The 27,246-nt window shown below is 42.5% G+C and overlaps 1 protein-coding gene across 1 annotated transcript; it reads left to right on the top strand.

The window, feature by feature from the left end:
• The first annotated feature begins 1,073 nt into the window (after positions 1–1,073).
• Positions 1,074–27,246, top strand: LOC133495989 (myosin-6-like). The gene is made up of 6 exons (XM_061811099.1): positions 1,074–1,158; positions 18,723–18,950; positions 22,726–22,812; positions 24,363–24,508; positions 26,720–26,810; positions 27,211–27,246. The coding sequence occupies exons 1-6, from the start codon at positions 1,087–1,089 to the stop codon at positions 27,244–27,246; spliced, it is 660 nt and encodes a 219-aa protein (XP_061667083.1). The 5' UTR covers positions 1,074–1,086.

Raw genomic sequence — 27,246 nt, 5'->3', positions numbered from 1 at the left:
GTGGACTAACAGGTCTTTGAGGCTCAAAATTCTTGCTGATAGACAGGTGTTCAAACACTTATCTGCAGCTGTATCACTCAAATAAATCGTAAAAAAATCATACATTGTGATTTCTGGATTTTTCTTTTTATCTCTCCACAGTGGACGTGCACCTACGATGAAAATTTCAGACCCCTCCATGATTTCTAAGCGGCGAAACTTGCAATATAGCAGGGTGTTCAAATACTTATTTTCTTCACTGTATGTGTACAATATGGTGAAAACCACCATACCATACCAGACCTAATGACAAATGGGCACAATTTAAACAATATCAACAAGATATTGTTACTACCCAACACTGTCTGTTTAACACATCTTTGCACACATTATTTATCCTAAATGAATAAAAACAAATTAGAGCACTCGATATAGACATGGGGGGCATGGTGGTTCAGCTGATAAAGCGTTGGCCTCACAGTTCTGAGTTCCCGGGTTCCAACCCAGCCCTCCTGTGTGGAGTTTGCATGTTCTCCCCGTGCCTGCATGGGTTTTCTCCGTGCACATCCAACATTAATTGGAGAAATTGCCTTACCCTTAGGTGTGATTGTGAGTGCGGGTGTTGTCTGTCTACATGTGCCCTGCGATTGGTTGGCAACCAGTTCAGGGTGTACCCCGCCTCCTGCCCAGTGACAAATGGGATAGGCTCCAGCACTCCTGCAACCCTCGTGAGGATAAGCGGCTCAGAAAATGGATGGATGGATGGATGTCTTTGTTACAGTACGAAAGGCTGGCATTCTGTTTTGTGTGTGTGTGTGTTTGCATGCATATATGTGTGTGTGGTGGGGGTGCTTATGAGGTAAGGGAAAACATGCAAGTTGGTTCGTGTTTTCTTTTTGTTCATTACACTCCCACTTTAGGGTCAGATAGCAGACCTGACACACTCTTACACATGCTTTCAGAAACCCTCTCTCTTACTTACTTTTCTGTCTCCCTCTCTCTCCAACAAACAGCCCTGAGAGATACAGACACACACACACACTGATTTCATTTTCTCTCCAATGCCTGCTCGGGCGAAGACAGGATGGGGAACTGGTAGCTGTGAGGATGGAAAAGAGAGTGTGTGTCATCCAAACGGACTTCCATCAGTACCGACCTACAATCAGACCACCAACACGTGTAAGAAATCAAAAAATTTTTTTATGGTTTCCCTCCCATTTTCTCAGTTAGCTTCTGCCGTGTGGATTTTGGATGCTGCTGTGTTCTCATGCATGTTGCATTACTGCTCGTGGTCAGCAGGGCTCATCCTTGCAAAGGGCCTTGAAGCCAAAGAGGAGGTGTGTCTTGTTCTGTATAGGATACCAGAGAGCAAGGGGACAATTCCATTTTATGGGCCTGTAAATTGTTCATTCTGCAGGTTTTCCAGTAAAACCCCAACTACTCTTTCGCTCTTTCCTGGGTGTTCCCCTCTCTCTTTCGGGCCAACCCACACACATAGAGCACAGTACGCACACGCCGTAAAAGAATGCAAACAATGAGCTGCATCTAACAGGATTACAAGTTTTAATTGTTTGTGTTTGCAGGCAGATTTTAGTTGTTGTACTGCCAGGGCCACATTCAAGTGAAAAAATATATACAACACAAGCTTATGGGCACAACTGTAACAATACACTTTTACAAAGGCCTGAATAACTCTTCCTAACATTCCTTTTCGCGTGTCTTTGTCAAACTTAATTGTGCTATTTACTGGTGTAAAAATGCAATTACTACACCATCTAATGATGGATGATGAAATAGCAACAGCTTTTACTCAGTGAATGACATGTATCAACTACAAAATAAATATACACAGCGGTAATTGTTTAAATTATATGCAATCCAAAAAATTAATAGATTGAGGGGCTGCAAAAAGTCTACATTTCTAGATGAGAATTTAGCGAAGAATACAGTTGAACACTTACTGTATAGTACTGTATGTGTTTTGAAAATAATGATGATATGACTCACGTTGACATGAGATTAATATCAGTGTAAGGACTTTCACTCTAATGCATAAATACTGAATGACTGTCTGTTCCTGAGAAATGATGCAATAATATTACCTGATGAAAGAAGATGGAAAGAAAGATTACCTATGACATAGATGTGGAGAAAGGAGACTTTTTGACTTAAAAAAAATATATTTAGGATTCAGTATTCCTGTGACTCATTAACGTAATACTTAGTTGTTTGACCTATTTTTGCTTCATACTTGTGTTGTATTGAGTCAACCAACCCTTTACACTTGTGTACAGTTGGAAACGATTTGTCATATTAGCATTCCAAAATATCCACGCTTTGTTTTTTTGGGGGGGGGACTTTGCCTCAGAAACAGCATTTTTAATGTCACCTCACATTTAAATTTCGAAATTATAATTTCGGGTGGCTGCTATCTTTTTGTTGTTTGGGGGTCGTGGTCTTGTTTAAACACCATTTTTATTTTATTATTTCCTCTTCAGCATTAAGTTACCTTTTCAGGTATTCAATAGTCAGTCTCAAGTTAATGCCCTCAAGTCCTGAGTCAAGTCCCAAGTCGAGACAGGCATTTCAGGCAAGTTGAAAGTCCCACACTTTGAGTTTCCAAGTCCTAGACTACTGACCTTTGACTCGAGACTTGAGGCCAAAGACTTGAAACTTACTTGTGACATGTAAAACAATGACTTAGTCCAACCTCTGCTTCAGAACTTACTGTCGCTTGGATTCAATGTTTCAGGGGTCTTCTGACAAACTAGCTGCAGACCTGCGACCCCCAAAAAGATCAATTTTACATTTGTTAGGCTGAAAAATGTTTCGCCATTTCTATTAATGCCAGTTATGGTCTTGAGCAAAACTGTTTGATATGGGACTTGACTCGGGACATGCCTGTCTCCAATTCAAGTCACAGTCAGGTCACAAGCCCCTGACTTTGAACTCAACATCAAGTTGCAAGACTGACACTTTTAAATTCAAAGTCTAGAACTCGCAACTTGGGACCTGCGTCTCTCAACTTGGGACTTGACTCAGCACTTGAGAGCAATGACTTGAGACTGACTTACAGATGTGTGGACGTGAGTCACATGACTTGGACTTGACTTGACAATCTGTTAAACAGTGATTTCCAACCTTATCGAGCCAAGGTACATATTTTACAATTGAAAAATCCCATGGCACATCAACAAAAGTAAATGTCACCAAAAATGGATCGATTAATTACTATATGTACTTCCTGCCATCTAATAAAAGAGGATTTTTTTTTGTTCTGTCTGTCATTGTGCCTCACTGAAATAAAAAGATCGATAAAGATACATTATTTCTTGGAATAAATATTTTTTTTAACAATTACATAAAATTCGATAACATTCCACGGCACACCTGAAGAGCGCTCACGGCACACTAATATACCCCGGCACACTGTTTGGGAATCACTGTGTTAAAAGACTTGCAACTGGGACTCGAACAGCACGACTTGTGTCATCACTTGGACTTGAACCGTAAATCCACAGAAGACCAAAAGTTGGAGGATCAAATCAATGTGGCCGAAATTAAGGAAATGTGCGTTCATTGCATTTAAATAATTCCTGAGATGAAACACGTTCATTGAAAGTGCTGTAACATTAGGTCTGAATGTAACATTAGGTGATTGCTCAAATATTTCCAGGTTAAACATGGCAGGTATGTCAGAAGTCTAAATGGCACAATGCACTTAACTGGAAGATGGGCAAGCTAGTCATGTTTAAAAATAAAAAATAAACAAGCATGAACAGGAGAATACAGCCCAAAGTCTCTATCTCCAACTCGTCATCGTCATTTCTTTCGGCTTGTCCCTTTCGGGGTCGCCACAGCGTATCATCTCAGATGAACGCATATATATGTTTGTCACCATTTTTACGCAGGATGCCCTTCCTGACGCAACCCTTCTCAGGGAGTGGAGGCCCCAGCGGGATACGAACCCACAACCACTGGTTTACCAAACCAGTGCTCTAACCACTGAGCTACGGGGCCTCAAAGTCTCTATCTCCAACTATGTCACCTATTTGAATCAGCTATAAAAGGAGAATCACCAGCTCTCAGGAGACGATAAAATGCTTTTATAAAGTATAATTACTTAACAACAATCATGTCATTGATGTGATTTATTCATGAACCTGATCTGCGACCAGTCAACTGCATGACTGTCCACGAAATGTAACATGCTTCAGTGATCAAAGCCAGCAGCAGCGTTCTTCGTGACCCGGGCCCGGAGTTCAGCCAGGGGCCGGCCTCACCCTGCAGTCCCCCTCACCTCAAGCATGTGAATCAACACAACCTGAAGTGTGCTGTAAAAATATCACAAAAACCTTGACTATAATATTTTTAAAGGCAATCCTTTAGTAACTAAATTGTGTAAAACTGTTGTTTATAGTGAAATATTTGACTGAGTGACACTGATAGAGAGCCAGTCGTATCTGAAGCATGCAGGTGTGAAGAGCACCCTTGATGCCAAACAGCTGCTCAACTGTGAAATGGAATGATGAAATTAATCCGCTCTGATTTTGGAAGCGTACCAGCCTGTCCTATTTCATATTAAAACAGTTTTCACATTTCTGGCAAACTGATGGAAAAGTTTAAAATTTTTTTAAACAGGGAGTGAGTTGTAAGCTTGGAGTCCAAACGTGATCATTTCCCACCTACGCATCAATCATGCAAGAAGCAATTGTGCCACAACAAAGACGCTGTTTGACTTGCCAGTACTGAAAGTGAAAAGAAAGCATTTCAGCAATGTTATTGTGTGAAAGGTGAAGCACCGATGGGCAGCATCCATCTTCTGTTTTGCTACGTAGGCGCCAAGACTGATAGTGCGCGCCATGTTAAATCCTGGAGTGACAGGTAGATAATGTGCTTTTGAAGTACTGTAACTGCGGGCAGGGCATGTTCAACGATGCAAATTTTCCGACGGCACACGTGCACTGTGATAATTACTGTATTACCCGCACACGTGTGGAAGATCATACAGTATTTCCCCCATATAATTTAACACTGACAGAATTCAAAGCTGGGGGGAGAAAAAAAAAAATCACTGTCCGGGTTCAGCTAATGACAGCTTGTTTCCAAAAGTACAGGTACAAGATTCAAGCAGTAACACGTTTTCCTGTATATATTTTACGCGTCTTTTTCATACACAGTTTTCCCTCTTGATCTTTTAATCTTACACGTCAAAATCAGCGCACACCTGTTTTGGGAACAGAAACAAAGTACTTGTATTTGCTTTCAAAATGTAAAGATACTTGCATATCTCTTGATATTTTTTAAAGAACCATACAGCTGTGTAGTTTATTAGACTATACATTTTATTTTTTGGAATTACATTTTTAAAAAGAGTGACCCGAGAGAGGCAGCGATTGCTTTAACACTGCTTTTGGAAAAGAGAATTCAAGTGTCAGAGGGAAATTACATTTGGTATTATATTGTTAGTGATGTTCTGAGCGTGTGCTCACAGGTGGGGCCGTTGAGGTCGCAGCCGGACTTTTGCAAACGTCAGTAGGACATGAAGGAGAGAGAGGAGTTGAAAAGAACCAGAGAGCAGAATGAGTTTTAATGGTTCTTGAGCTGGAGAGGGAAAAGAGTGATGTGGCGTCCAAGTACCGTGCTGTGAGTCTGCTTCTCTAATTCATCTTTTTTCATTTTCCTTCAGCCCCTCGACTGAGGTGGAATTTGTGATGAATCGGGGAATTTGAACGTGGTCATTGGACCAACACTGTGGATGGATGATATACAGTAAAGTAGAAAATGATACCCTGGAGAGAGATGAAATCTCTCTCTCTCTCTCTCTCTCTCTCTCTAGTTATTTGTTGTTGTGTGAGATTAGTGCATGACAATGTCATATCTGTTAATTTTAAACATTCCAACAGATGAACTTTCCTCCATTCCTATGATCATCAAAATTTTATGAACTACATTTCGTTAACTGATTAGAGCCCTCCCTACATGCCAGTTTGGCGTTCAACAATACCGTTGTTATTTAATTGCTAAAATACTTTTCTGGAACCTTGCACCCATTTTCTCAATAACTTTATTGTTCACAATAGCAATGCATTTTTCCAAACAATGCAAAAATCTCGTTTTGCACTTGTTAAAAAAACTATGCATAGAGTCATACTGTAGAGATGTTCGCAATGAAAAATTAATTCCCGGTAGGAATTTTCGGACAATGGTGGGCACATTGCAGCTGCTCAAGTTGGGCTCGCATCTGCTGCATTTCTGCTTCCCTCATTGTCAAACTGAGCACAAGAATGTGGTCTACAAAAGCTGAAATATTTCATCTGAAATATGAAATCGTTCTTTATCCTACACCTGCTCTTGCTCCTCTTTCTCCTGGACCATTTCTTACTCCTACTGTGCCTCTCTCTCTCTCTCTGATTGTATGTATCTTGAGTAAAACTTCAACTAGTGCTCTCTGAACTTGCATATATTGGTTTCTTTACATCATTAGCCAAAAGTGTGATCAGTTTTAAGTTGCTGTATTTATGTTGAAACCCCTGAGTTTTAATTGAGTTTGACTTTTGCTACCCGCAACACTAGTGTCTCAGAGTGCAAAATATGTTGGAATTTAACCTCAAAGTAGAACGTGCCTGGGGTTCTATCAAAAAGATTCACTAAGAGGTAATCAGGACACTGAGCATGTGGTTCAGACAATAGAATTAACAAAAACTGTCATATAGACCATCACGATAAATTGAAATGACCCTTGATTCTTTACAATTTTGATGGTCAAATGAAATAATGTAAAGTTCATATCTCATGTGGGAGTGTTGCAACAAGGAATAATGTAGTACCTTTTGCACTACTACTTCAAAAAGTGGAGCTAATGTTTCACTTGTGGTTGTGGTCAGCAAAGCCTTGTTTTTATGTAGTGGAAAAAATACCCAAGAAAAAAGCGATGACTACGGCAGATAAAGATTTTGGACGAGTGTTCTGATAGGCTGAAGGCAGAGATACAAAGAGGCAGCCTGATGCAGCAATGGTACACGAGTAGAACATACAACATATCACAATTTGACCAAAAGAATAATCTTGAAAATTATGCTAGCAAAATGTTGTGAAGATGGACCTTTTGATCACGATGTCCCACACACCTCTGGGTGGTAATCGCTCCTATGGCGCCACTAGTAAACGCACACTTCTATTGCATGTGAACAAGCCAGGTCATCTGAGAAAACAGGGAAAGTTGCTCCAGTGATAATTTTAGCCACCTCGTGTTATTGCGGCTCCGAGCTGTCTTAAATGTGCACCGAGGAGTAATCCTGGAGGAGGCTCTTTAATGGAGGAACCACTATGCGTGCTTAAAACATCATCTAAAACCAAGCACACAGTCTAAAAACTATAAACATCAGGTCTATTTGACACCCCACATTCCTGTGGCATACACCAAGTATATCTTTAGCCATCTGTCATCTGTTTCTTTTTTTTTTGTCAAACACTGCAACAAAGTAACATTTAAAAAATAGCTACATTTATAATACATGTATAATGTCAGCAGACTTGCATATACCTGTAATAGTAATACTTTAAAAGCAAAGCAAAGCAAATTTATTTGTATGGCGCATTTCATACACAAGGTAACTCAATGTGCTTTACATGATTAAAGGCATTTGAAAACAAAGAGATAAAACATTTAAAACGGGATAAAAATCAATAAAAATGACAAACAAAATATTAAAAAAAAGACAATTAAAACCGCATACAGTGCAAGTAATATGATCAAAAAGTGGACACATTCTAAAAAGCATGAGAAAAAAAAAAGTTTTCAACCTGGATTTAAAAACATTCACACTTGGGGCTGACCTTACCTCTGTATTTGACCTGAGTCAGTCGATCTCAGAGCTCGATTGGGTTTGTATTCCAGAAGCATTTCTTTCATGTATTCAGGTCCTAAATCTTTTAGTGATTTATAGGCCAGTTGCAAGCCAGTGCAAGGAATTTAGGATTGGCGTTATATGCTCTGACCGCTTTGTTTTGGTCAGAATGCGAGCTGCAGCATTCTGAATGAGCTGCAGCTGTTTAATACTCTTTTTGGGAGTTCAATCAGAAGACCATTGCAGTAGTCAAGTCTACTTGAGATAAAAACATGGATGGGCTTACCATTAGTACCATTCAGATATGCTAAAAATAGTGACATTTTGTGATACTTTAAATTTCTCAGATACTTTGAAGAGAATGTAAAGAAAGTCTCCAAATGTCCCTATTTTCAAGTTTTCAAATTTTGGATGTGCAGAAAAGAAGCAAAAAAAAAAAAAAAAATGCAGCATACCTAAATTTAAGAATCTGCGTATTGGAACTTTGTGACCAATTCCTTTAGTTTCGCTGTAGAATGAAATGATTTCGGTTTTAGATAAGATAAGTAAAATGAGACAAGAAATCAATGTTTTACCTTAAGTATACAGGTGCAGTATTCACATTTGCATCTGATAGACATAATATTGTCCAAGCTGCTTATCCTTACAAGAGCCACAGGAGTGCCGGAACCTATCCCTGCTAACACTGGGCGAAAGGCGGACTATACCCTGAACTGGTCACCAACAGGGTAAATAACACGATAACAGAAGTCAAACTTTTTAGTGTTTAATTTATTGGAACAGATGCAGTCAAAGGAGCCATATTATCCTAGTTTTTTTCCCCCAACTGTCTTGTGACGGAGTTTGCGTCGTCTACTTTTGAGTGTGAAATCTTCTGCCACCAGTAAATTGTGATCTCTGCCTCCGGAGATTGTTGTTGATGTCACTCAATTTTTTTTTTTTTTTAGTATCTTTTTTCTCAGCTCTCAAAATGTCTTCAATTGTTGTTGTTTTCCTTATCAACCAATATACATCTTTTCTTTTCTTCTGTTGAGTCATCTTGCCCTTGTGATGGAGAAAGTCATTAAAATGTGTCTATGTATATTACCGAGGGCCTTTGAACCGTCACTTCTTGTCATGCTTACCTGCAAACATGTCCTGTTCTCACGAACGAGGCTCGAGGGCGGACCCAAATGCATGACTCAAGAGGCAGGCAGGCAGGCAGTACAACGGAGGTCTTTATTTGTTCCGAGGTCGGTTACCAGCAAGTCAGTCCAAACGAACAGAAGTACTAGTAGCAGCAGGCTTACAAGGGTGGTCAGGGGACAGGCGAGGGTCGGTACACAGAAGGTAAAAGTCAGGCAAACGGGAGTGCGGGAACGAGGCATCAAAGGCAACGATCTGGCGGATGACTAGTCGTACATACTGAGAGTCATTAGGGTTTATGAGGTGCAGGTGTGTGAGTGCTCATTGCCTGACCCCCCAAAAAGTACCCCCCGCTTAACGGTCCGCTTTGGCCGGAGGAACCAGTGGAGATGGACGGGTCGGACGCAGTCTGCTGATGTGGAAAGTCGGGTGCACCCTCATTGACCTAGGTAATTTGAGCGACACGGCAACAGGGTTAACAATCTTGGTGATCGGAAACGGGCCAACGAACCTGGGAGCGAGTTTGCGCGATTCCATCCGCAGCGGCAGGTCCTTGGTGGAGAGCTACACCCGCTGTTCCACCTTGAGTTCTGGTGCAACTCTCCTCTTGCGGTCTGCTGCAGACTTGTAGACGCTGCCCATGCGCAGCAGCATCCTTCGAGCTGCCTCCCAGGTCCGTTTGCAGCGTCGTACCACCGCCAGTCCGTGGCCAATGAAGGGAACAGAGAGGGAGGGTATCCATGTACTCTACCCATTTGATGTGGTGGCTCCACGTGCTCTGGTCCCTGGATGCCAAGCATCGAAGTCCGGTTTCCAAGTCTTTATTGACCCTCTCCGTCTGGCCGGGTGATGGCCCCATGTTAGACTAGCCGATGCACCGGTGAGGGTGCAGAATTCCTTCCAAAAACTGGCGACGAATTGCGGAGCCCTGTCCGATACGATGTCCCGGGGGAACCCGTGGTAACGAACCACCTCGTCTAATAACAGTTGGGCTGTCTGCTTGGCCGAAGGGATCTTTGGGACCGGCACGAAGTGGACCATCTTAGAGAACCAGTCCACTATAGACAGCCCCACAGTGTTCCCTTGTGAGGGGGGTAGGCCGGTGACGAAGTCCAGTGCTATGTGCGACCACGGGCGGGACGGGATGGACAGAGGCTGCAACTCTCTAACCGGCCGTAGGCGAGACGTCTTATTGGCTGCACACACCGGGCAGGCGTTGATGAATTCCCTCACGTCCTTACTAAGGTTGGGGCACCAGAATCTCTGTTCGACTACCGAACGTGTCTTTGCCATGCCTGGGTGGCAGAATGTCCTGTTGGTATGGGCCCAGGTGATGACGTCCCCCCGCAGCGATGGTGCGATGAAGAAGCGGTCAGACGGACAACCCGCGGGAGGTGGCGTCTCCCTCAGGGCCTCCTTCACACGCGACTCGACCGCCCAGGTGAAGCCGGACACGAAGCACGCCTCTGGTAGGATGGCGGCGGCTGCCTGTTCCGCGCGCTCCCCCTCGTGGATCCGTGAGAGGGCGTACGGCTTGCCGTTCTTGGAGCCTTGGCGGAAGGACAGAGTAAAATGGAAGCAGGTGAAGAATAAGGCCCACCTGGCCTGGCGGGTGTTCAGCCGCTTCGCGGTCCTCAGGTACTCGAGGTTCTTGTGGTCGGTGAGGACCACGAACGGGACTTGCAAGCCCTCCAACCAGTGACACCTCTCCTCCATTGCCGTCTTGACCGCCAACAGCTCTCCGTCTCCAATGTCGTAGTTTCGTTCGGCTGGGGACAACTTCTTTGAGAAGAAGGCGTACGGGTGGATCCCTCCATCCTTTGGATTCCTCTGTTATAGGTTGGCTCCGATCCCCGAGTCTGACGCGTCAACCTCCACCACGAACTGGCGCTCCGGGTCCGGCACGATAGGATGGGTGCATCGTTGAAACTAGCCTTGAGTCTATCAAAAGCCTCCTGGCAGGTCCTGGACCACTCAAAGGTGCTGCGCAGGGACGTAAGAGCGTGCAGAGGGGCGATCAAACTTCCAGGAAAATTTTGCGAAGCTGATGAACCTCTGCACGTCCTTCCTACAGGTGGGAGTGGGCCACCGCAGCACTGCGTCGACCTTCCCGGGATCCATACATATCTCCCCCTCCGCCAGGATTAAGCCCAGGAAGGACACGGATGCTCTGTGAAATTCACATTTCTCCATTTTTACAAACAGTTGATGTTGTAACAAGCGCTGGAGCGCTGACCTGTGGGATGTGGGAGGCCAGGTCTGACGAGAAAATCTGAATGTCATCGAAATACACAATCTCTTATTCATAAATTCCCGGAGAACATCGTTAATGAAGTTCTGAAAAACTGCCGGGGGATTCATCAGCCCGAACGGCATCACCAAGTATTCATAGTGTCCCGTTGGGGTGTTGAACGCCGTCTTCCATTTGTCCCCCTCCCGGATCCACACCAGGTGGTAGGCACTGCGCAGGTCCAACTTGGTGAAGAGCCGGGCTCCCTGGAGAAGTTCAAAGGCCGTGGCGATCAGCAACAGAGGATACCTGTTCTTTACTGTGACCTCGTTGAGTCCTCGGTAGTCGATGCAGGGTCGTAGCGTACTGTCCTTCTTCTTCAAAGAAGAACCCTGCACCAGCTGGTGAGGACAACGGACGGATGAGGCCGGTGGCCAGCGACTCCTCCACGTATGCCCTCATGGCCTGGTGCTCTGGTCCTGTTAAGGAAAATAATTTCCCTATAGGAGGTGAGGTGCCGGGGAGGACTTCAATGGCACAGTCATACGGCCGATGCAGAGGCAGAGATTTCGCTTTAGTCACTGAAAACACAGGCGGGCACCACGGTTAGCTCTGAAGCGGTACTCGATTCCTCAAGTTGTACTGGCGCGACTTGAACCCTCCCGTCTTCCTGAGTAGCGAAACAACGTTTACAACAGCCCTCGCCCCATGCCTTGATCTGGCCCGTGGCCCAATCTAAGTGTGTATTGTGCTCCTTGAGCCACGGGCTCCCCAAGATAACATCGCTGCTGCGTGAGTCGAAAACGTGGAAGCTACTGCGCTCCGCGTGAGCGTCCGGAAAGACCATACGAAAAGTCTGAGTGCAGTGCGTTACCTGGCAGAGGAACTTGCCATTAGTGGCGCAGGCATTACGAAGTCGCTGGGTAGGGAAGGTCGCTGCACCCAAAGCCTCAAAAATGCTGGGATTTATCAGGTTAGGATCCGACCTGGAGTCGACGAAGACAGTCACAGTACATGAACGAGAGTCCGTTCCCAGGGTGAGGTACAGAAGCGACCGTCCTGACTCTGCCATGGTATACCGCACACTCACCGGAGTGGAGATCTTGATGTCGGAATGCTTTGGTCGAACCGGGCAGAGTGCAATCAAGTGTCCCAGACAACCGCAGTAGAAACAGCGCCCCTCCCGTCAAAGGCGCAGGCGCTCCTCCGCTGGCCCACCGAGAACCTCCACCTGCAGGCGTTTGTCCATGGAAGGCAGCGTGGACCGCCGGGCAGAAACCGGACTGGACACCTCCGTCTCCCCCTCGGGCATAGCGTCTATTTGCCCCTGCATGACCAATCGCTGGTCGACCTTGAGGGCCAACACTACGAGAGCCTCCAGCGAAGGAGGGAGATCCACGGCGATGAGAAGACCGCGGATCTGCGGAGAGAGCCCCTGAAAAAAGACGTCGTGCAGGGCGTCCTCGTTCCAACGACTCTCGATGGCGTATTCCAAGACGCGGCGACGACCCAGGCGGAGCGTCATGAGTGAAGCCGCCGCCCTACGTTCCGGCGCCGCATACTGGAACACCTGGGTGAGTGCACAGACGAATGACGTCCAGGAACGGCAGGTCTTTGAGTTGCGACTTCATTCCGCCGTGGCCCATGCCTCCGCCCTTCCTGTCATGTGGGAAATGACGACGGCAATTCTAGAGCGGTCCGTGGGGAAGGCAGACACCTGCAGCTCGAAATGGAGGTCGCACTGGGCGAGGAAAGGCTTGACGTTCCCTGAGTCGCCTGAGAATCGTTCCGGTTGGGATAGCGGGGTTATACAGGCACGGGGAAGCTCCGTGGCGAGTGGTATGGACGGAGCTGATTCTAGAGTGGAGCGGAGTGGTCACCGCCGGCGTGGCAGCCGCGCTAGCCTGGAAGGCTAACCACAGCTCCAGCTCGGCTTAGATCTCATGCAGCCTTTGATTGGTTACCTGGAGAGCAGCCTCCTGCTCAACCAGGCGTCTGCCTTGAACTTGTAGTGAACGGTGGATGGCTTTGAGTCGGTTTTGTTCCGAGGTCGGTAACCATCAAGTCAGTCCAAACGAACAGAAGTACTAGTAGCGGCAGGCTTACAAGGGTGGTCAGGGGACAGGCGAGGGTCGGTACACAGAAGGCAGAAGTCAGGCGAACGGGAGTGTGGGAACGAGGCCTCAAAGACAACGATCTGGTGGAGGACTAGTCGTCCCCCGGGTCCTATATGTACTGAGAGTCATTAGAATTCAAGAGGTGCAGGTGTGTGAGTGCTGATTGCCTGGCCCTGCCCAGTTTGCCTGGGTGCTAGGAGGATGACAACTGTTAACGTGGTAATCAGTAATAATTATATAAAAGACCTCCTGAAAACTGAAAATCTGCATCAAATTTAGTAAACATGGCTGTTTTGTGGCAGTATTCTTTTAGTTCAACTGGATATGAGTCAGTTTATGTTGGACGTTATGGCCGCTTGGAGATTCAAAGTGAGTGAGCTCATTGTCTTTGGTGAGGGATGTGAATGGATGTCTCTGTGCTTCTCCCGGCATAACAAGTCCAGACCACAATGGCTAAATAAAACAGAAGAATTTGTTTTATTTTTTTGGGGGGGAGCTGAGTGTGTCTTGCGCCTTACTGCATTTGTCAGAGAGTTTTTTTTTTTACATATCCATTTTAACTTGATTCACTTTTTACTTTAGAAGTTATCCATGCCAAACTGTAATATTTTTTAATTCAGGCAGGGGGAGGGGGTGTAAGAGAACAAATTTGAATGAATAGATGTGCAGGAATTTCTTTTGATTGCATAACAAACCAGACAAAGCATTTAAGTGAGGGCTCCGGGAGAAAAGTCGCCTTGCAGAAATCAAACAAATCTGAGCTTGACAACATGTTACTTGATAATTACACCTCAGTTTTTAAGTTCATGTAGTAATTATTTGAGTTTGTAAAGAAAAAAATACAAATGCTCCTATTTTTAACACCCCCGATTTTCTTAATTTTCTGGTTTTGAAAAATGATACATTCATACATTCTTCATGTTTTGTTTTTCTCAAAGTGAAGTATAAATCTAGAATGTCACTCAGTAGAATGAGGCCCATTGCCGACTTGGAATGTGGACTGCTGGATCTGTGTCTCTTACAAAGTAGCCCACTTCCTGGTTCAAGGGTGATGACAAACACCCAGGTGTCGCTGATGCCACTGAGACTTAAACATTGTACAAGGTGATGGTTGATGGTGTAAGTACTCGTAGTTGTTTTGATGGCAATGTAAAGCTTGTCCAGTTGCCTTTGGCATTTTGAATTGGATATCATTTGAAATCAGTCAATTTCTCTGACATAAAGAAAGAGAAGCACGTGAAGAAAATAGCCGTAAATGAGCCACGTATGTGAAGACATTTTATGTTGAAGCAGTTATAATTACAAAGTGATTAGTCTCTCAATTGCTTTTGTTCTAATGTACAGGAAGTCATTTGAGACTGGACTTGAGGGATTGGTTCTTTGTTGTCCTGTTTTGCAAAGACTACGCTGTACATGGATTGGAAATAAAATAAATCATTCTTTCCTGATGTTCAAAATAAAACATTTTCATTAATCTTGACTCAACAATTTGCTGAATCCACGCAGAGCAAAGCACAATAGGCCCTCAATGTTCTGCCAAGAGGAATGTTGTGGCACTGTGCGAGGCCATGTGGGTGTGAGACCATACAGCATTTATGTCAGTTTTAATGAAGACTGAGAGGAGGATGGACTTGGAATTCTTCACACTGGGTTCTTGTTTTTCCCCATTGTGCTGTGTTTGATAGTTTCGACATTGTGAGCAAGGGCTCTCGTATTTCCATGGCAGAACAATGCAACGCGGAATGGTTTAGCCTCACCTGTCTTCATATGACATCATTCTCGGCAGAGCTTTTGAAAGAGACTACAGACATGGTCTAGATCTGAATCTAGCATGGACTGAAGGTAGCTGTTTGTTACTTGCAAAAAAAGCCAGACAACTATCTGACAGGGATCTTTGGATTACAGCAGAAGACCTTACCATTTGTGGTTAAAGTCTTGGAAAATGCTGAATATTTGACAAAGTGTACTGAGAAGTAGGAGAGGCCAGCCAAAGAGCTGAATCAACACCAGTGAGTCAATTATTATTGTACTTTATTCCATAGTCCACCTGGAACAGCATGAACTGATGTACACCTTTTAAAGGAGAGGTACAGGTATTGTAATTGGACCTCTTGGCTGCAGCACAGGAGCATACACTGTACGAAGAAAGGCCGTGTATCGACAAGAGAAAGTTGTTTCCAAAAGGATGTCTTTAACGTTTGCTCAGCCTCGCCACGTCCTCTTAGCTGATGGAGAAGAGTGCAACCGTACCCAAGCGGACCCTCGAACAGAACCAGAACCTGATGAACTGGATTGGGATGACTTTAGCACCACATTGGAGAACAGATTACAAACTGTAGGTAAATCTTAATTACACTAAAGTTTGTACAGTGCACCTTTTAGAACGCAACCACAATCTGTTCCAAGAGGCCGTTCAACCGACATAATATCATTGGAGTTTTAATTGCAGTTGCGTTTGTTAGGTGAAACAATATCAAACACAGAACTAAACTGTTCATACCATTTTTATTCAATGTACAGGCAAATGTTTGAATTTTGACATTCTTAGTCATCATTAAAATTCATACATGACTTTAAAGTAGGTGGCACGGTGACTCAGCTGGTAAAGCGTTGGCCTCACAATTTTGAGGTCCCGGGTTCAATCCCGGACCCGCCTGTGTGGAGTTTGCATCTTCTCCCCGTGCCTGCGTGGTTTCCTGTCACATTCCAAAAACATGCAACATTTGGGTTAGGGGGTTTTTAAGGACCGCCATCCATCCATCCATCCATCCATCCATCCATCCATCTATTTTCTTCTGTATATCCGGGGTCAGGTCATGGGGCAGCATCTTAAGGAGGGAGGTCCAGACTCGCCTCTCCCTAGCCACTTCCTCCAGCTCTTCCAGAAGAAGATCCCAAGATGTTACCAGGGCAACAGGGGGACATAGTCTAACCAGCTCTCCTGGGTTTTCCCCGGGGCCTCGTCCAGGTCGGAAATGTCCGAAACACCATAACAGGGAGGTTATCCTAACCAAATGCCAAGCCACCTTATCTGGATCGTCTCGTCCTCGGATTTTGGGAATACCCAAAAACTCGAAATGTTATTGCAAAATCTCACTGGAAATCAGGGGATACCTCTCGATGTGGAGGAGCCCCTCCAGGATGAATTTCTCACACTATCTCTCAGGGATAACCAGGACACCCTGTGGAAAAAACTCATTCCTCCTGTTTGCATCGTTCAGTCATGACCAACAACTTGATACAATTGGTCTTATTTATGCCTTTTAGAGTGACCAACTGGTGAGCATGTCTGCCTCAAAGTTCTGAGGACTCTGGTTCGCTGTGTGGAGTTTGGATGTTCTCCCTATGCCTGTGTGGGTGTTCTCCAGATACTCTGATATCCTCCCAGTTCCCCAAAACATGCATTATACGTAGGTTGGTTGAAGACTCTAAATTGACCTTACTGTAAGTGTGAATGGTTATTGGTTTATATGTGCTCTGTGAATGGCTGGTGACCAATTCAAAATTTACCACGCCTCTCGCCTGAAAATATCTGGTATAGATCTAGTACGCCTGTGACCTTAGGGAGGATAAGCGATACAGAAAAAGGATAGATTGATGGACATTTTCCTTTAAAAGTTTTAGTTCCAACTACGCTACTGCTATCATATTTAACTAACTTTTGTAAGACCTATGCTAGGTTAATTCATTGAGCCATATATCTGGTACCTGATTCAGAAAGAGGTAAAGCAAATATTGTTTAAAAATGTTTTTATTTTGTATAAGTGGGTTCAGGTGAGCCACATTTACAAGATAAATTCCATTGGGTGAGCCCCGAATCCTTCTACTGCACGGTTTTGTAGGCACCTATTAGCCGTCATATCATTTTCTAATAATAGAACTTGGAGAGCAGCCATGTGGAAAAGCCGACAGGCCACATAACAAGTACTTTTATGGAAAAAGAAAAAAACTGCACATGGAAAATAGGTTGCTTGGTCATATTGCAAATGCCCTCGTATTCTGATACTACTTCCTTCTTCCAAATACTTCGCCTATGATGGACTGTTTCAAAGAAAATGATTATTAACCAGATCTTTTGACCCCTTTTCGTTTCTTTTCACTCCTGTTATGGATGCTTGCCGCTGACCATGAGCTCTGGCATAAGGCTAAACTTGTCTATCAGGTCAGCTCCTCACGTCACTGTGTTGATCTTTGTAGCAGAGCTATATTAAGGAGAGATTAGACTAACAAAGAGAGAGATTTCTTTCTGCTACAGGAAGGAGCACACATTTTGTGGCATATTTTGCGGTAAGTCCTCCCCCCCACCTTTTCCCTCTTTATCTATAAGTCTTGGATTTGACATTGAAACCATTTTTTTATTTGCTGTCTCATTACTTATCCATTTTTGAAATTTGCAGTCAGAAAAAAGAAGACTAGTGTATTTACCACAATTAATTCTGATTATATTATCTCTGTTACAAAAATCATTGAATTTTATTATGGTCTGCCAAAACCTCAAACCATTCAACAAACCTTAGCTTTGATGAACATGAGTTTAGTTTTAAATTAACTTTGTTTTCATTTTATAATTTTCTCTTGAGCTTATTCCCACCATTATACTTCTCACTAAAGGACAGATATACAGTACAGGCAATGCAGACTGGGAGGAGATGAAGACCTTATGCGGCACTACTTGGTCCTTTGTTGCCCTGTTGGCAAGGATTCTGGAATCTCATTTGACTTTTGGACAACACATCTGATTTTCTTTGGTCACTTGTCTAAGTCTTCGATTGCTAAATCCACACTGAATGTTTCAACTAAAAAGACAGCAGATGTAGCCAAGATTAGTGATGTAAAAATGAAATCTGTGAAAATTAAATGACGCCTACTGCATTTGCTGTGTTTACTGTTTGATATTAATGGCAGTAAACCTTTCCTTAACTTTTTTTTCTCTCAATGAGAAGCACTGGCAACTACATACCGAATACTGTGGATCCATATTATGTCTTCTACATGCATAGAAGTTACATGCTAGTAGGTTAGTTAGTTTCCATTCGCAACAAGACCCTGTAATCAACTGGCAAGCAGTCCAAGGGTGTAGTCCACCTTTCCCGTCTTATGCTCCACAATCCCTGCCCTGACCCTGCAAAGGGTAAGCAATAAATGAAGTTTTAGTACAACTTCACACATTTATTGTCTGTTTATTTATTTTACGTGGACACTATTTTTAAAGACTGGCTGGAGAATCACATTAATAACTGGACATTTCAATGCTGGGCACTCCTGCATGAATAAGCTTTAGAGAACCTTTTGCAACTGTGTGGTGCACCCTAAGATTGTCTACTACTGTGATTAAGATTGAATGCTTTAAAAAGAAAAAAAGGCATTGCAAAACTAGCAACATTTCAACATCCACATCTAATTGTGTGCAATAACCTCCAGGAGGAGGACACTGTCCACGTATCGGAACTGTGCTGTGTCCACCTGGAGAAGACACAACGTGAGCTAGAGCGGCAGCTATCTGGCTTGTCAGAGTGTCTGGGAGAAGGGGAGGTCCGTTCAACTCGGCTGGTTCACCACAGAGACAGGATGGAGGAAGAGTGTAACAGCCTCAGACAAGACCTAGACCAACTGGAGGGTGCCCTTATTGCATGTGAACGGGATAAAGAGGTACAATATCGTTTCCATTGCCACCATTTTGGGCCAATCACCAATTTTACCCTTTAGTTCTTCCCCTTCGTCATTCATTCCTTTTCCCATTAGCCTTCTATTTGGAGGGACAAGATGAAATTGAAAATGGGAGCTGGACTGCACTTATAATAACACTTTACCACTATGACAGCAGTTGTCTGCTGGCTGTGTTGTTGGCAGACATGGCAATTGTTCACATTTCCATGATGCCATCTCGTGTCAAATCAGTTAGTATTACGTATTTCTTTATAATTTCAATTTGACTGGCACTTTAGGGATAACTGCAATTTCTAAAGGTGACTGATAGTTAACAAATGTTTTTAAGTGTTGACTAGCAAATGGCAATGTGTATTTATTTTTCTATGCTGTATTTCATTTTGTTTTAATCTACCATAGGAATGTGTTTTTATGGAAGGGAAATATTTGCACTATCTGACTTTTAAGGCCTAATGTTTAGCCAATTATAAACACCAACAACAACACAAAACAGACAAAGAAACATTTGTAAAAAGAAAGGATTACCCTAGAATCAGAATTACATCAGGTTTTCAGTACTGGAGCCAGCACATGTTAATTGCTACTGAATTATACTACAAATTGTTACTTGGTGCAGGAAACATCTGACTCAGTGCCAACACAAATGCCCTCCGTCCCCATGCTGACAACTTAGCCGAACATTCAGCTTATGTGCTAGTTTGCATTGGCTAACATTGAAAATACTGTTAGCTAATATTAATCTGCGCTAACATTGCACTTCTGCTTACCATTTGGCTTTGTCTTGACTCAACTATTTGGACACAAACTATTAATAAGCCAAATATGTTCCTTTTAAATATAAACAAACAAAAATTAACTTTAGAAATAAAGTTACACATGAATGCAGTTCTATCACTGTAAATCTTCATAATAATAATAAACGGTAAAAAAATATCTCTGACAGTGTTCAATAAATTAAAACCTTCATGTTGGGTCTCATTATATTGTGCAAGGTGTACACAACAGAATAAGTCCAAAAATTACCAGTGAGCATAACTTTTCATAGTGCTGTATGTACTGTATATTCTTTTCCAATTACCTCTCTGTATCTTTCATACTTCATTTAAAATCCTGTGTCCTAAAAGTAGAAGTGCATTCTTTCTCCCTCTGGTCATTTTCTACATGCATTCCAGCCATATTTTAAGGCCTTACAGCTGATTGCTGCTGGGACGCTTCAAGGGGACAATCACACAGAGAGGCTACAATGAGATGCCCGTTTCAGTTCCCAACTACCTTTTACTGTGGTGTAATAAAGAATTAAGAGTCTATCTTTGTCTAGGAATGCCCAAGGTATGCATGGCACCAAGGTCACTGCATACTGATGGAAAGACTTACAAAGACAAATTGAGCCTTCCCAAAACCTTCCACAGTTAACTTCAAGAAGCCCTTTGAAGTTTGAGAGGTTAGGTTTGGAGAGATGTCCTCTAGATGATGTTTTTCTTGGATCATTGTTCTCCTGTGTGGTAAAGAATTTAAGAATGTAACACGATGATAGTTGGACAACTGTCATCAACCTCTGGGGGGAAAAATGGTTTGGCCATCTTTGAAGTTTGCAGCTATTAAAAAGAATATACAGTATATATGATGAGATGATATAACAGGACAAACTTTCACTCTTGTTTTTTGCCCACTCCGATTGTATTAGTTGTGCGTTTTATGATCAAGGCAAAATGAAGCTTTCTGCTAGACCACAGATTTTGAGTTACATCAAAGATGTGTAAAAAAAATGGTTAAAACCTCGACAGGGGAAAACAAAATGTTCTAATAAAACATTTGGGTGATTTGGAGACTACACCTTGGATTGGCTGCCAGTCAATTTTAGCAAACGTGTAGAGATAGCTGCACATTCTCAATCACATACCCACAGAGTGGGAATTGATTCCACACTACCTGCAGCTAAGTCACACCAGTGTACCACGACATTGCAGTGACCACACAACCCCTACTTAAACTAATTCCCCCAAATTTAGGTTTTCATGTGTTTTTGGGACACCCTGTGGAAACATTCACAGTCCTGGGTGGAAAAGGTTGCCTCATTACTTCTCCAACAGCTCTGAAATCAGCCAATGTAAAGTCTAGTCAAAGAAGTCAAAGCATTGGTTTAAGCTGCTGTGTACCATTTACAAAAAAAACAAAGAACAAAAAGAGTTTTGAGTTTTGACTCCTCAAGTAGCATTGTCTTATAATTTTTATTCTGAAGAAGCATTGGATTTATATTTAGATGACTTACATTGAGAACTCTAAGCTTGCATGAAGTTGGAAAGGGTAACAAAAATATCTAAAACCCATGATATTTATCAGACATGGTAAGACATTGTCTATAATTGATAAGTTTAGTTCTCTGTTGAGAAATCTACAGTCAATAAAACATAAAACAAGAATGGATGTAACGGGAGGAAATCACAGAGCTCTCCCAAAAGTATTTGAAGTTTGCAAAGGAGTGTCTTGATGTTGCAGAAATAATGCCAAACAATCGTGTGGCCAGATTAAGTCAACAATGTTTGAAAGGAACACAACACCAGTTGTCAAGAAAAAAGGCACAGCACACCATCAATCAAAAACTCTTCCTCACTGAGAAGTGTGGCAGATGGAACATCACGGTTTCTGACTTCAACTGCGATCATCAATGTAATAATTACAAATGTATGGAGACATTTGGCAGCTGCACTTAATAGCTTCCCTCTTACAATTGAAGCTTGAAATAAAATGGTTGATGGGTGATGCAACTGGAAAATTACCCAAGGACAAATATAAATGACCAACTAAATGGCTGAAACATAAGAAAGTTCCCACTCACCCGATTAAGATCCTATGGAATGAGAGAGCAATTCACTACAGACATCCTAAGAATATTGCTTAACTAAAAAATTGAGAGAACACCTAGCAGCCTTCATTTTGATTCTGGCTGAAATTGGCCAAAGGAAACTGACCTGACATTTGAATCGCCACAGCAACAGTAAAACCACTATCAAACTTATTACTGACAATAATAGGGGACATTTTTTGATGTGTGGTCATATATTAGCTGCATACAACATCCATCCACCCCTTCTCTATACACTTCATCCTAACTAGTTTACTACTATAGCCGATATCAACTGGCTTTGGGCAAGAGTACCGGACCACCCTGAACTGGTTCCCAGTAAATCACAAAGCACAATTATAGAAACAACCATTAACACTCACAGACAAGTCAATTAATACGTCTTGCATGTTTTTGGAATATTGGAGGAAATTGAAGTGCACAGAAAACATGCAAACTCCATACAGGAATGCCGGACCCAGGTTTGAACCCATGACCATTGCACTCTGAGGTGGAGATGGATTCATCCACTGTGCTACCAAAATGAGGGAGCAATTATAAAAAAGAGACACAATGTTTCATTAGTGAAAATGAACTTTAGAAAATACAGTGTTCCCCCATTATTCACAGGGGTTACACCTAGCGGATAATGAAAATCCGTGAATAATGAATGTAGTATTAATACACACTGTCAGCATGCACGTCAACACGTGTGTTAGCGTGATTGTGAAAATACGGTAAAAAAAAAAAAACTCGGAGACCAAAATCCACGAGTATGCAAGATGCAATGGTGAACCGCTAATGGGCAAGGACACACTGTACTTTATTCCCAGTACATCATGATGTGATTTGCATTGCGAATAGTTTAAGGTAATACTGTAATTGGCATTTTTGTTGTTTTTTGTCTTCTTCCAGCAAGCCATGGAGGACCTGCACAGGGAAGAGGAGAAGGTGGATCTGTTGACCCAGCAGAAAACCCAACTACAGATGCAAGTAGAAGATGTGAGTACTTTCTGGACGCACTTGCCAGAGTTAAAAGTAATTTTAAAGTGATGACTTCAATGTGTTTGCAACATCCCCCTTTTAGGTGCATATGGCCTCTTTGCTCAACCAAAGCGCAATTTAATAGATTTGAAATTGATACAATGTCTCCCATTTGTCTTGAGCAAATTATTCCTTCCATACAAAATCTTCAGCTTCATTTCACAGTGATTGATTCAATAGAATTATACACAAGCTACCCCAGGAGGAATTTTGGTTCTGCATCCAACACTGTGGTAATATTACGATCAATGTTAGCATTTCGCAGCAAAACAAGTTACTCAGCTCGTGATGCTCATATCACTGTAATAGCTAATCTAATGTTTTCTTTTCCTTTCGGCTTGTCCCGTTAGGGGTCGCCACAGCGTGTCATCTTTTTCCATCTAAGCCTATCTTGTGCATCTTCTTCTTTAACACCCACTATCCTCATGTCCTCCCTGACAGCATCCATCAACCTTTTCTTTGGTCTTCCTTTCGCTCTTTTGCCTGGCAGCTCCATCCTTAGCACCCTTCTACCAATATACTCACTCTCTCATCTCTGAACATGTCCAAACCATCGAAGTCTGCTCTCTCTAACCTTGTCTCCAAAATATCCAACTTTGGCTGTCCCTCTAATGAGCTCGTTTCTAATCCTATCCAACATGTTCACTCCAAGTGAGAACCTCAGCATCTTAATTTCTAAGTTATGATTCCTGTCGTTTCTTCAGTGCCACCATCTCTAATCCGTACGTCATGGTCGGCCTCACCACTGTTTTATAAACTTTGCCCTTCATCCTAGCAGAGACTCTTCTGTCGCATAGAACACCAGACACCTTTTGCCATCTGTTCCACCCCGCTTGGACCCGTTTCTTCACTTCTTTACCACACTCTCCATTGCTCTGTATTGTTGACCCCAAGTATTTGATAGCTAATATAATGTACAGTACTTCAAATAAAAGCCATAATGTAAAAACTTTAGACAAACCATTCTTTCATTTTCTTCAGCTTATGTTGTGTTGGTTGTCGGGGATTGGAACACCAAAGTCCCTGCCGTAAGCTCCCACTCAGTTCACATTGCACCCAACCACCTCGGCCCCTCCCACTGTCAGTGAGACCATGGGAAAAGGGACCCTGTCCAGGTTTAAGAGGTGAAGGCCCACCAGGGGCTCAGTCCCTCCACATCACAAGAAGGTGTCAACTCAAGTAGAATTTAGACAAACCCATGTATGACATGAGAACATAACTTTCTCAGCTTCACGAGATGATAAAGCTGAAGACTATAACTTGTTTGTTATTTCTAACAATATAACTACTAATCTATTAAAAAAAATGGAGGCAGCACCTATGTGGGTAACATCATGACCACATGTATGTTATGTTTCGGATGAGCAATAGAGACTGTTTATCTTCATCTTTACAATAGAGCATATACAGAATAAATCCATAGATACATTGTCAAAGTCAACAAACCATTCAAATTCAAATGTATGGTCAACTCCTGTGTCAAGTTTATTCGCATGTTTTGTTTGTAGCTAGAGTGTCAACTGGAGCAAGAGCGATATCAGCGAGAGGAGCTGGAAAAGAACAGTAAGAAGATAGAAGGGGACAATCTGTCTACTCAGGAGAGTCTGGAAGGGGTGGACAAGACGAGGAATGGTCCGGAAGACACAATCAGAAGGTAAGAGTTAGGTCTGCATGAATGTTTTTGAATGAAAAATGCACGTTGTTTTGATGTGCAAGTTGGTGACGTCCAAACAACACCAATTTGGGAGATTTCAAATACATTTTGGGTGAATTCCAAAAGATGTTCGCCCCAAACACAACACTGCTCTTCAGTGAAAGAAGAGCATATCTGCAGTGGAGCATGGTGGTGGTGTGATTGGCTTATTCTGAACACAGCCACACCCTCACTTATCAGAGGCTATACAGAGTTGTGCCGCCACTATATACAGTATACCCCAAAAATATTTCAGAGTCAATGGACTATTAAAGAACGTCTTGACATTTTTCGGTAATGAACCTCTCATGAAGCATGAATGCTTAAACTCTGACATGTCACTTTTAAGATGCATTATCCACCCACATGCACTCACTAATAGGAGCAAAACAAGTCATCCACAGTAACAACTGTCATAATACGCCCTCTCTGACATGCTCTGTGCACACCAATGAGCAGTTTAATCTGCATCAGGATGTTTAAACCCCCCCAGTCATGATGCTAAAAGATTCTCTGTCACTGTGGTCATTAATAAAAGTGAGTGATTCACTCGGTTGCTATGCCACTAGGTTTTTCAAACAGTCCATGACTTACGTTAATATAAAACCTGTCAATCATTTCATGTCTTCCAGTTTATTGACATTGCATGTTGGCGAAAGAACGTTTGGGCATGACTCTAGTATGGGGAAAATATATACACACGCCACAATCTTCTTCACCTTCATAATCTGAAGAGATCCAATACAAAGCAAAGAAAATGTATCAGTGTGGTTGTCATTTTATGGAGTGTAAAACTGTTCTCCATTGCATAGAGAGTGTTCGCTGATATTTTGCCACATATACATAGATATATATATATATACACTGTATGTGTGTGTGTGTCATTAGATTAGGGAACAAAACATGAAGAACCCCTATTCATATTTACATTGTATTTGTAGCACTGTAGAGATTAAATAAATGTACAAATAAATTAATACCGGGTGGCACAGTGGAGCAGCTGTAGAGCATTAGCCTCACAGTTCTTGGCCCCCGCCTGTGTGGAGTTTGCATGTTCTCCCTGTGCCTACATGGGTTTTCTCCAGCCACACCAGTTTCCTCCCACATCCCCAAAACGTGCATTCATTGGAGTCTCTAAATTGCCCCTCGGTTTGATTGTGAGTGTGACTGTTGTCTGTCTCCATGTGCCCTGCGATTGGCTGGCAGGATAAGCGGCTAAGTAAATGGATGGATGGATGAAATTAATACTGAACATGTTAAAATTAGATTTATTGGCTGACATTGTCAATATAAAGTGACAAACCAGAACTGAGCAGGGCAGACATGGCTCCCACACACATAACAACTGGTATAGAACAAGTTAAATAACTCATAACGTGAATTTGGAGTAAACATGATGACATTTTCTTAACCCAAGGCTCGTCTTGTTTCCTGACAGATAATAAAAAAATCCCTCTCAGGGACCTCAAAGAAATGTGGTGTCTATAAATACATATTCAGTTCTTTGTCTGACTTATTGATATCACAGTCACAGTTTAGGATAACGTAGGAGATTCTTACTTATGGAGAATAATGTGTCCCTCGAGTCTTTGGCCACAAAAATGATAAAAAAAAATGTTGTAACTGTAATATGGTTACCAGATAAGCTAACAGTTAGCTTTGCTTCTTGTATTACCTCTTATATTCTCATCTTTGTATTTTCTGTCTGTCCGGATGGCCTGCGGCACTGTGCTGCCTCTCACAAGTTAGTGTTGTTACTCTGCCAGACATCTGTTTTGGAGGGGGGGTGATGTTGGTGGGGTGCTCACAAATGTCTGTAGAGATACGGTTATCTGTGTGTGGTGTGCTGTGTTCGTCGTTGTGAGTACACCACACACTATTTATTGTCACGAGTAAAGTGTTTGATGAGGTGGTGCGTAGGCAAAAGGTTGACCCAAGTGCAGGGAAGCAGGGGTTCAAATTTAAAAAAAGTATTTTTTTTTGCAAAAAAAGGAACGTATGAGGGTCAAGTGTTCAAAAAGTACAGTGCACTTTATACCTACAATATATAATTTTACAGGTATATACAATCTTATAGTAGCAAGTGTTTTGAGCATGATACTGCTGTCTCTGTTTTTGGAATAGCTTGTTTTTCTTTTAAATCAAATTTTCAAATCTTCCTCGGCAATATAGGAAAGATATGGAGATAAACAATATTCAGTCCAAACTTGAAGCTGAAGAGACCCTTATCAATGGATTGCAGAAAAAGAGCAGAGAACTGCAGGTAAGTTTACATTTTCTGATGTCTCTTATCTTTTTTTTCCCCTAGGACCAAACACAAACTAAATTACTCTTATGTCCCATTTGACCTTTTAAACATCCAATCAACCTCCAATGGCAATGTTTGGAATGACACGGGTATCAAAGACAGGAGGGGGAGGAGTGAGCAGAAGTGGCAGTAAAATAGGCCATAATTCCAAATTCTGAAAGTGATATTGAAGAACTAAGATGGATTTTATTTGACAAAAAGTCATACTATTATAATAAAAGGATAGCATTTGGGAAAGTCATATAGTGTATGCTGTAATTGGCTGAGATGTGGTGCTGCTCACCTGAGACACTTTGTACAGAAAATGTATAGCTGAATAAAGTTATATGCTTGAGCTGATTCTTGTGATTCTTAGAACTTTATGGAGTTTTATGGAGAACGGACCCCTTAA

The sequence above is a fragment of the Syngnathoides biaculeatus genome, chromosome 22, assembly GCF_019802595.1.
Source record: "Syngnathoides biaculeatus isolate LvHL_M chromosome 22, ASM1980259v1, whole genome shotgun sequence".
NCBI classification, from domain to species: Eukaryota; Metazoa; Chordata; class Actinopteri; order Syngnathiformes; family Syngnathidae; genus Syngnathoides; species Syngnathoides biaculeatus.
Note: the sequence above shows the minus strand (reverse complement) of the source record. Positions and strands in the feature narration are given on the sequence as shown.

Coding starts and splice junctions, on each gene's coding strand:
- LOC133495989 (XM_061811099.1), top strand. CDS start 1,087: ATGGAAAAGAGAGTGTGTGTCATCCAAACGGACTTCCATCAGTACCGA. Junction 18,951..22,725: donor CATGTGAACGGGATAAAGAG/GTACAATATCGT, acceptor GTCTTCTTCCAG/CAAGCCATGGAGGACCTGCA. Junction 22,813..24,362: donor TACAGATGCAAGTAGAAGAT/GTGAGTACTTTC, acceptor TTTTGTTTGTAG/CTAGAGTGTCAACTGGAGCA.